Source organism: Papaver somniferum, chromosome 2 (genome assembly GCF_003573695.1).
Source record: "Papaver somniferum cultivar HN1 chromosome 2, ASM357369v1, whole genome shotgun sequence".
Classification (NCBI taxonomy): domain Eukaryota; kingdom Viridiplantae; phylum Streptophyta; class Magnoliopsida; order Ranunculales; family Papaveraceae; genus Papaver; species Papaver somniferum.
The window spans coordinates 73030264-73042027 of NC_039359.1; the positions used below are offsets into that span (position 1 = coordinate 73030264).

Consider the following 11764-nt stretch of genomic DNA (forward strand, 5'->3'; position numbering starts at 1 on the left):
GGTTGCCAAAACAGGGTTTATCGATTCTTTCCTCAGAACTCCGCAAGGATAGCTCTACCTTGAGATTCTTTTAACTTTCTAGCGATGCTATCACTAACGGAAAATATCAGTTTCGCGACCGTCAAAGCAAGTCATAGATATGAGTTAAATGACTTTCATTGGAGGTCGGAGAAAGGGTCGTTGTTTGAGCGTCTTTTTCATCTGTGACGTGGCTACGCGGGTCGCTGAACAACCTATATCAACAACTGATTTTAATAGTCAAGGGGTTATGACTGACTCTCATCGGTCATAGATATAGATTTTAATATTAAAAAGAAACAGATTCAACCGGCTGACTGAATCTGTTTTGCCTGACCGAATCTGACTAAATCCCAAATGAAAACCAAATCGAAAATAAAATTCAATGAAACCTGTGCTCATAAATTTAAAATGCCTTTTCCATTAATTAGTCAATGTATTCATTACACAATTTATAACTGAATTACACTTAGATTCAAAATCATATGGATTCAATTCTGAATTCACAACAATACAAATTCTAGTAAGTTCAAGGTTTCTTAAAGATAAGAGCAAATAAGTTCAAAGTGTCTTAAAGAAAAGTGCAAACCAGCAAAATGATAAACTGCCTGGTGTTGAACTAACCCCACACACTTTGATGAGAGATGGATTCTGGGCTTCAACAGTAAGCTCCATGGTTAACAAATGAGTTCCAAAGCTTTCTCAGCATTACACACAAATTTTCTTGCCTGCACATTACACAAACTTAAGAAATCAAGTAATACTCTACATAAGTAAAACAACAAACAACAATGAAATGTCTCATTTTCCGCTGACCTATTTTATCATTTTCATCTCAATCCCCACCTCTTATTAATGGCATACCAACCAAAAATAAAGAATAACTGTAATTACTCCTGTAATTTTTCTTAGAACTAAACGAAGATGAAAAAATCTCATAGGGTAGTTAATCATACCCCTTCAGTGCCAGCAGCCTTTCCTCCCAAATAATGAACTGAGCCCACACTTAACAATCGAGTACCTGCAGCAAGAATAATTTTTCAAAATCAATAAAACCAACAAACAAGGACAAGCTGATAATTTCTTATAACTTCATCAAAGCGCAATTAGTTTATTGAAATTTCTCAAAACCCACCTGTACACCCAAACAATTTGACAATTTCAATTTGGACTGATATCCAAAATTAATCCTAGTAAAGAGTCTGTTAAGATAAGTCCAGGCTCAGCAAGTTTTTTAGAAGCATCTTTCTAGTGAAATAGTTGTATGCCTGCCAACCTGTAACAATCCATCATCCACTATAGATTTTAAAGCAGGTGGGAACCTCCCTTTACTCAAGGGAGTCAAGAATTAAACAAAAATCTTAAGAATTGGCAAAATCAACAATAAACAAGACAAGAAAAGAGTTGGAGAATAAAAAAACACAAGTCGTTGGATAGAGACTTCGAACTCACCATTGTAGAACCTCAGCAACTGTTTCCCTGCAGAACCAAGTGGCGAAACTTCTCCCTGAATTTTCAAACAAAAATGTTAATGAACCATCGACCAATAGTTACATAAAAATACTAGGAATGTTAATGAACCATCGACCAACAGTTACAAAAAGCTAAGAAAGCTCCATTTACAGCAGGAACAAGGCTGCAGCTGATAGAAGTAGAGATTGAAGTCACTTCAAGATATAAAAAAAAAGGTAAAAGGAGAAGGAGAAACAGAGATAGCTAAGCAGCACCTAACCTTGATGTGGTGCCACTATGATCTAACTTCTGCATGAGAATGGCTCTAGAGTGGGCATTTAAAGACCGTACATGAAAAAAAACTAGCATATCAAGTGCCAGTAATTAGCCATGTATCAAGAGTTCATATTTATCATTGGTTAATTCAAGGATGGCATGTAGGAATACTAACATTTATTCAGGGCTACAAATATATTATATAGTAACATGTTAGACAAAGCACCGACTGGTCAAAGTACACATTTTCTAGAAAAGAAAAAGGTACTCTTGCTCCAATTGATCTTGTTAGGGCCTAGTCTTTTATCTTTGATGGTTATCCTATTATTTTATCAAACAGAAAAAAAGAAGGAAAAAGGTTGTTTCTCACCTTTGATGATCCTCCCTGCAATGTCTAATAGCTCGTTCAAACTCTGAAGCGGCTCTAGCAAACTGGACAAAACCCAACCCTTTGAGCTATCCATTATCCTGTTCACCAGCTCAACAACACCAAAGGGTTCAAACACCTGGAAAAAACAATATCAAGCCCAAATCAGATCAAGTTTCAAAATCGCACATATTACCTTTTACTCAACAGAGCACATAGTAATCTTTACAACAGAAGGAACAGTATAGCATAATCATCACTAACAATAAAAGGCCCAATAACACATCTATATCAAATGATTAATTTTTTCAGATTTTAATGTTATTATGGATATAGCATAATCTTGCTTCTTTAGACCAAATTTATATACACATACATTTACCATCTTTTCATATATATAATGCATCAAGACAGAAACAAAGATTGAGATAAAAATCGTGTCAAGTCGTGAACTGCACAAAAACGAGTAAAAAAAAAAAATCCCTGACGAAGTTGTTTTTCTATGATGTTGCCATCAGCACCTGCAAAATAGTCGACATTTGCAGAAAATGATAACTAAGTCAATAAGATACAATCTAAATAGCTGCATAAGATATAATTCGAGACTTCAAAATGATAACTCTGTTGTCGATAACAAAGTTACTAAACTAGCATACTTTTCTGAGGGATTCATGTTAGTTTTCAAACCGAGAACCAATAATTGAAGATTCCACAATCCATCCAGGTTACACAATTGAAGTTAATATTTATGGAATATATAAAGAAAACAAAAGATAAAAAAGTTACCCCATTTTATATTCTTCAAGGATTTTTATCAAGAACTTGTCATGCAGTATCTGGTCCTTGAGAAAGCGAGTTATTAATTTATATTAGGATATTTTTTATAACTTTCTTGACCTGCAAAGAAAATATCTCAACAAATTATAAGAAGCTTGGAAGAGTAATCACCAAATAGTACACAGTTCAACATGGAATGAGAACTACAGAAAATGATGTTGCATAAGCATCTGGATGTTGGGTGTACAAACATACATGACCATTATTATTCATGTGATATGCCAATTCAATTCCATCAGGTAAGCCACGCCTTCCTCGAGTTCCTAAAGATACTCTTCCATTAGCTCGTGTAACAACAGTTGTTCCAACCTTCATGTTCACACAATAAATAATATCATCAACAAATAGACCTGATGTGGCCAATTAAATTTTTTTTGAACTTCCTGTAATCCACCATCATTCGTGCTTACTCTTTTTTGTAAAGTTCCATAACTGTGACTATTTATTCAATATAATCACAATCCAAAACATCTGCAAACATAAAATACAAGATGTTATCATCTGAAAGATTTGAGAAACTGATCCACATAAATTGGATAATTTCAGAAAAGTTGATCTAACAACATCCCAATTCAGAACCGTGAACTCCAACCACCCACAAACTAGAACTTCTTGGTCCTTTTATACATAATTTGAAGACTCATAACCTTGAACTACTTAAACACATCAAGTAGACAGTAGATATCCTAACTTTATAGTGCCTTCCAGCTAGTTATCTCATTACTCATCCGATCAACAAGAACAGGAAGGCATACAAGTAATTCTGCTTGGAGGTTATCACCAAATGTTGAAATGATGAGGCCCATGCAAGAAATAACACACTCCTTAACTTCCTGTTAGAAGAAAAAATTTAGTACATCAGAAGGAGAACTTTTTGGTTGGGTAGCATAGATAGTTAAACGCTCAAAGGCGACATAAAAAAAAATTGTGGTTGTATCCAGATAATACCAACCTGATCTTGATCTTGGTTAGCTAGACGTGTTAAAATTGCATTATAGATTGGATGAATGTATGGCTTTTAATCAAAACCAACACCCTGAAAAAGATGGTGTTAAACGTGAAATAGATAAAGACATAAAATTCAGAAATTTCATGAAATATAACAATTCTCACCGCAACGTTAGGTCGCACCACCCGAAAAATCTCCCCGCACACTCTGAATGCTTCAACAGTAACTTTGTAATAACGCTCACCAACAACAGACAATACAGGAGCAGACAGTACAGGAGCATACATGACCTGAAGAAACACCAATCAAAATTACGACCCAAGAATATCTCTTCATTACAGTTTGAAGAGAGGAATAAAATAGAAAACATAGACTTCCTGTACCAACTCTACATAATATAATATTTACCCCTTAAGACAACTAGAGGATTTCCCCCATATAGCTATTGGAAAACCTTGTCTGATCCCAATTAGTATTTGAAGGCCAATTTAACAGTTTAGAGACAAAGCTTGTTGAAGTGCTTCGGTTTTCATTAAGAAATGAAAGAGGAAAATAAAATATTGTTGTGGTGGAAATAAATATGGAAGCTTCTTCGGTTAGTTGGAATATTAAGCAGCATTTGTTGTTCGTCGACCTGAAATTACACAAAGATTTCACGGAAAATCAGTCCATTTCATCATTATTCACCAGAAAAAATTACAAGACAAAATTGAAATTACACAAACTGTCTCTAGATACTTTAATGGAAGGGTCAAAAGATTACAAGTCCAACTGGATATCTCCAATGCTTCATGAAACAGAAAGACATGAACCCTCCGGCCACCTCTTTAAACCATACACTACCTTGCTCTTTGTTCCACTCATCTTCGTGAGAGCTTCAGCCACATCACTTATACGCAAAACAACCTGCTTAAATCCTGTAATTATACCTCGCTCATATAACGAAATTCCTCAATAAATGAACAATAAACTTAAGCAACACTACAATCAACACTTAGTGGATCCATTTGCATATAACTCAAACTATAATTGACATAAATCCTTCTCAAGAACAGAAACAAACCTAAAGAATAAAAAGTATAGGCATTCCTAATGTATCAATCTTACCTTAGCACCTGGATGTTCAACTCCTAGCATATTTATAAGAAAAACATAGAGCAAATGTTGAGCAACGCGTTCAACAACACTACATCCAGTACCACACAAACATATGAGTCCTGTAAAATACACAAACTCACTTCAATATTCCATACCAGAAACACAACAAATTAACATAAATCTACTAGTAATGAAAATTTTGAACTACCTTAATTTGTAAGGAGGATCCATATGGCTGGAGAAATTCTTTCCTTCACTAGTCTTCCACTTAGAAGTCCAGCAATACATATGACTGAATCAAATATAACATATCCTGAAATTGATCTTGCAACAGCTCTTATCAAAAGGCCACTTTCAGTTTCTTGCCATGGCATCTACGAATTACACAACCGCAATCATATAAAACAAAATGCAAACAACTAAACAGATTCAATTAAAACAATTCAGATTCAATTAAAACAACTAAACAGGGGACAGAACCAGTGAGCTAAAAACAATCGATTGTGCGATGAAAATAAAAAGTAACCAAGTTTCTGTACCAACCATAGAAATCGATTCTTGGAGTGAGTATTGACTTTTACTTCCCAGATTGAAGACGACTTCAACCAATCTAAATCTTCAAAGAACATCTCAAGATTCTCAAGTTCTAAAAACCCTAAAACCAACAGATTTAGCAGTAATCATTAATGAGATGATTATTTTTTTTAGATCTAGTTAGAGATTTTGATAAAACCCCTGAAAACGAAAGCAAAAAAAGAAACATGAATTGAATTTGTTTCCAGAAGATTTGAGATCTACAACTCGAATAGTGGGTTGAGGGATTTAAGAAGAAGAATAAAGAGAAGGGTTTATTAGATGGTTGAAATAGCATCTAGGGTTATTGATTTCTTCATTTCCATGGAGTTGGTTTCTTAGGTTAGAGATAGGGACCGAGAGATGAGAGCAGAAGAAGAAAGTGAGGTTTGGAAAGGGGAGAGAGAAAGAGGTATATATATGCTGAATAATAAAATCTACCGAAGGTAAATCATGTTTCATCAGTCGCTGGGTCCGCAGTTGACTCAGGGATAAAACGGTAACTATTCCGCGATTTGTTTTAGCCGTCTGAGAATTTTTTTTTCTTATTCCTTAACCGTCTTGATCGGTCAATGGTCAACTGACGGTCAACGGGGGTCGATTCTGTGGGTTGAAGAAAACCCCATTTTCCACTAGTGTATAAGGCTCTTGTCATGGGGTTAGGATGAGATCGTCACCAAAGTGCTCATCATACCCTTTCTAGCCATAGTTTTGGTACCCCTAACTCAATGATTTTGAGTCGGTTTTACCACTACTACTGTTGTGTTTAATTACTCTAGGATGAAAAATGACCAGCGAGATGAAGTTTCTCTTTAGCTACTACCAAACATCAAAGATGATATTTTGGGAGCTTTTGAATCTTTCTAACAACTCGTCATATCCATGTAAGGAAACGTGAAAGGAATAACACAATCGACAACAATTCATATCCGATATCTTGTTTATAATTGTTTCAAGGATCTTGATGTAAAGAACATGTTTTTTTGAAAGAGAGAACAACAAATCAGAAGTTTCTTTGACTCAGAAGATAAAGAAATTTTCCCTTGACTATAGGAAACGAAACAAGAAGACAATGACTTGATTTCAATCATCTGTTACCAAAGCTACTTGACTGAACAGAGATTCGAGCTTAACGAGTACAACAAACAAAACGATTGTAAAAGAGTTTAAGAAAAAGGTTGCTTTCAAAGACTCATCTCCCAACTTATATGATGAACCACAAGAGTCTTTCACTTAGCATCGACTAACATCATGAGATGATTTAGGATCTTTGGAATCTCTCTTAATGGCTTTTATGCAAGGTATCTAAAGATGTTACACGGTCCCCTTAGTCGGCGCCAGAATGTAGATGTGGAAAATCCTACTACTACATCCAATGGATCTTAAGAACACATAGCATAAGTAAACAAGCAAGAGATGAACAAGAACACAAGACATACGTGGTTCGGTATGATTACCCACGTCCACGGGGTAAAGGGATGATCTTATTGCTTGATTCAAGGTTACAGAGGGTGTATCTTACTAGCAAGCTCTCTATTCACTCTACAAAGCTTTTAGTATTCTCTTCTCTCTCACTGAATTGCTTGGTCCTTAACTCTTTACAAAGCTCTCTATTTATATCTGCACATGAAGGTACACACAAGATACAGTGTAAGTCTTATTTCACGTTTTAAAAAAAAATAGCCGTTTGGGACTTTCTCTATAAATAGAGACCTCACCCTTGGACCCCATTTTCCCCAAAATGATCATTTTATTCCCCCTCACTCCATATACTCCACAACTACTCATTTCATACATATACATACAAGAAATGGCATCATTCGACTCCGTGGAAGATTTGGCAATCACGAAAGCATGGTATGCAGAAAATCGGCTTAGACGTCAATCCTCTGAAAGGGAGGATTCAACAACCTTTTGGATTAAAGTACACAACACATTTATCCAAGAATTTGGAAATCCTAACGCAAGAAGTGTTCAAGCCATCCATGAAAGGCACCTAGTCATCGAAAATGCGATACTTGCTTTTTTATCTCTCCAACCTCCGATTTTTAACACTCGCCCCTTCACCTTGTCCACTGCACAACTTTTAAGTAATTTTGTGGTTTTTTTTACGTATCCCATGTTGTGTTATCTTCCAACGAAAAACCACTAACAAATGTAAGCTTGTTTTTGTAGCACGAAGTGGTGAAAGCGCGCTACTTGGAAGTAAAGGGGGAAGCATTCGCCTTTGATGCAAGCTATCACTTCTTGGCAGATAGAATCCCGGAGGATAATCCGGACTACTTGGATGCGGTATCGTCTTCGTCGGAGGAAGATTGATGACTTTAGAAGTTTTTCTAAAGGTTTTGTGGGTAGACCTCTATGTAAACCCTCACGAGACTATAACTCGTCCACTAGGATCACTTAGGGGTTTAAAGGCTTGATGCATGTGCTAAATGCATTCTACAATAATAATGCAATGAATGAAAATTGGTAATGGAAGGAAATATGTCACAAGTAAAATCCGATTTTCATAATCGGATTATAAAACATGTCAGTGTTAACCGATTCTGGATTTCCTCTGGTAATTTTAAACATCAATCCAGAATCGGTTTACAAGTGAATTAACGTAAACCGATTCTGAGTAATTTTTACGGAAAAAAATCAAAATGTTGATGTTTTGATGAACTCTCTAACATTATTTAATCTCACATCCAAAAAAAAATTAACCCCTAATACGATTAATTAGTGTTAATTAATCAGGGATAAAATAGGTAGTTCGGTAATTATTTTGATAAGGGGTGGTGCGAAGTGATTTCTAGTGACCTTTTTTGTCATCTAGCTATAGGCCCCAAGTTAGCCAGGTTTTTCTGGAGCTTGAATATTCCTGGCTAGTTGCTCTTTCATCTCCTGCATTATTTTTAAGTATTAACCCAAAACCAGAGTTTAAAGTTAAAGAAATCTGTCAGAAAATTAATCTCAGGTCTATTTAAGACATGTTCAGTCTTGAGATATGTCCGTTACATCTAACTATCTGATTTATCTTATCAAAATGCGTGCACCATAAATTCAGATTTCTCGGATTTGAGATAGAAGTCTCAATTGAGGAACATATTTTTTCCTGAAAAATTCTGACACACCTTTACTTCCAGATAAACCAACATTTGGTTTATTTCAAACTACTTTTAGTTACCTACAAGCCACGATTCATAATGATCTTGGAAATGTCATATAGGTAATGTTGGTTAAAACTCCCCACCAAAAGGTGGCAACATCCAAATAGATTTCGTAAACCAACATTCGAATAACATGATGATGCAATGATTCAGGGCTATTATTACTAAAAATGCATAAGCTATTTATTGTATCTATGTAACAACTTAATATTTTCTTAACATGCAGTGCATTATTCATACATTTTCATAAGAAAAATTTGATTCTTTGAGGTATTCAGTCTTGGTATAAAAAAAATCCTTCAAAAAAAAATCGTTATTTTCATCCTACCATAAATCGCGAAAACGGCCACGGTCGTATCACTGGACCCAGGTCCAAGCTTTTTTTTTTTTTTTTTTTTTTGAAACAATTCATTTTATCCGTCACCATAGTGACAGGTTACATGATGAAGAGAAAACTAAATGATTCATGGGATGATGAAGAGAAATTAAACTCCACAAATACATTCCACGATAACCAAAATTTTATTCCCAATTTGGTTACACAACAAGAGCTGATGCTCTTGGTATTACTTTTAAGGGAACAGTCTTTCGCAATGTTATCCCTAGTGTTTCACTCATATCTATGCTTTCAGGCGTGACACCACTTTCAAGCGCCCAATGGAAGGATTGAAGCAATGAGCCGAGCATAATGTGAAGACTTTGGTGCGCCATTGGGAGGCCTGGACAGATGCGTCTTCCACTTCCAAACGGTATTAAACCAAAATGTTGTCCACGGTAATCAACGTCATTTCCTAGGAAACGATCAGGGTTGAATGAAAACGGATCTTCCCATACAGCTGCATCTCTTCCAATTCCCCAAGCGTTGACCAATACTTGGGCGTCCTTAGGTATCGTATACCCCATGAACTCTGTGTCTTCGGCAACTGTACGTGGTACTAAGAAAGGGGTTGGTGGATGTAACCTCATTGTCTCTTTAATCACCGCGGATAAATAAGTTAAATTTTCGATATCACTTTCTTCAATTTTTCTGTCATAACCGATAATCTGTTTGATCTCAGCGTTGACCTTATTCATTACCTTTGGATTGCGCAGAAGCTCTGTCATCGCCCACTCTATAGTACTGGTTGTTGTCTCTGCCGAACCCACAAACAACTCCTGCATTAATTTACAAAATGATCTTAGTAATTCAAGAAACGTAACTAGTTAACTGGCTTGCATCTGGTAACATCTGCAAAATCACCAAAGCACCCTAGCTAATATGTATAAGAATTCACTCACTATCATGATCATATATATTTCTCTGTCTGACATTTTCCTTGGTTCATCCTTCCCATTGCCTTCAAATTCCTGCAACACAGTCCAAAAATCCTTCTCCTCGTCCTTATTGTGTGCAGAATGCATGTGTTGTCGTCGCACGTTTGCGAAGCCATCGATGATGTTTACGAGTGTAATTGCTGCATTCTTCATTCTCTTATTAAGATTTTGGGGGTCTAAGTTTCGGAACCATGGGAAGAAATCAGCTGCATTAGGCTTCACAGATATCTCAACGATTTCTCCGATTGCTCGATAGAATTCATCTCCATCAACCAATTTAAGATCCAAAAGATCCCTGGAAAACAAGAGATTTCCCATCAAATTAAATAAGGAGACAAAAAGTAAGTGCCGTAATTTAACACTTGTATTATGCTTTCCTTCTGCCGATACCCATTGTATCATCTGTTGTACACATTTTCGTCGCCTGCCTTCCGTTCTCTTGATTGCCATCCGAGAGAATAACTCGGTTGAATACAATCGCCTTATCATTCGCCAGTATGGTCCGTTTGGTCTGGTTACTGTCGCGCTGTTAAGATCCTCCCCCAATTTCATGACTTCCATAATATGACGGTTGCAAAAGCTGTGATCATGTCTTTTAAATAACTCTGTAGCGGCATCTGCTGAACCTATGACTACCGTATTCATTGCACCTAAATGTAACATAAATACTGCTCCATATTTCTGTCTAAGTTGTAGAAATGTTTCTTGTGGCCTAAGACCTATATCTAAGAGGTTTCCGATCACTGGCCAACCTGGAGGACCTGGTGGTGGTGGTAACGAATTTGAATAGGTTTTTGCTCTTTGGCTGTGAAGGAGGAGGAGAAGTGGAACTGCCACTGCTGCTAGGCAACAAATGGTTGTCCAGACAAACATTTCGTTTGTGAAGACGTGGGTTCTCTCTATTCAAGGTTTGGTCTCTTTATAAACAAATTAATTCAATTCTTTTACAGTTTACTTGAATTCATACAACTGTTTTTTTACTATCTCTTAAATCTTATTTGTTACCGCATTCTTTCTGATAAGAAATTCATCACATGATCCACTCTCTACGGTCTACTACTCCTCGATCGTTACAGTTTACGCAATCCGATTCTGACATGGTAGGGTGGTTAGCCAACAAAAAGCCTGTGCTCAATAGTCAATAGACCCATACTACTACTAGTAGTACCTTAGTTGTCAAAGTTGTGGTTTTGTGGGTTACACGAGGATAACAAAGTTTAAAGGACTTTCATGACAAAAATCAAGCTCACAACCATATTTATTACTCTGTTGAAGTGATCACTAAAAAAACTGGTTTTTGATCTCTTTCTCTGTATTCCACGTGAAAGGACAGATGAATTAATCCAAATGGGAGACTAAACTCCCATGCCGCATGAGATCTTTGGAATCAATTAATCATTTAATGAGACGTGGAGGAGGAAATAATCAACCAACCAACCAATAACCATTCCACCTTTTTTTAACCTTTTGAGCTCCCATTCATCACTTCAACCCAAATCCAACTCTTTAGCCAAACGGGCTTGTAACCAGCCTAGTACGTAACCTGGCTTAATGATCCTACTCATTTTGTTATGTATAGTCTTCTTTTTGTAAGTTTTTTTTTCATTTTTTTGGAAAAGGATCAACTAGTCCTGTGATTTAGTCTCAGATGGGATGTTCACAGGAGGGGTATTTCTCGTGATGGCCGAATCCCAGAGATTAGTTTTTCCACGGTTTACAACATTA

The 11764-nt window shown here is 36.3% G+C and overlaps 1 protein-coding gene across 1 annotated transcript; it reads right to left on the bottom strand.

Annotated features, from left to right (window-relative positions):
* Window positions 1-9262: 9262 nt before the first annotated feature.
* Window positions 9263-10912, bottom strand: LOC113351378 (cytochrome P450 76A2-like). Its single transcript, XM_026595375.1, has 2 exons — window positions 10004-10912; window positions 9263-9880 (listed from the first exon to the last, which is right to left on the bottom strand). The coding sequence occupies exons 1-2, from the start codon at window positions 10910-10912 to the stop codon at window positions 9263-9265; spliced, it is 1527 nt and encodes a 508-aa protein (XP_026451160.1).
* Between the last annotated feature and the right edge of the window lie 852 nt (window positions 10913-11764).

What these genes read in the sequence shown, in the direction of transcription:
- LOC113351378 (XM_026595375.1), bottom strand. Translation starts at nt 10,912, where the DNA reads ATGTTTGTCTGGACAACCATTTGTTGCCTAGCAGCAGTGGCAGTTCCA. An exon ending in AAATATATATGATCATGATA is followed by an intron (nt 9,881 to 10,003) that starts GTGAGTGAATTC and finishes AAATTAATGCAG; the next exon opens with GAGTTGTTTGTGGGTTCGGC.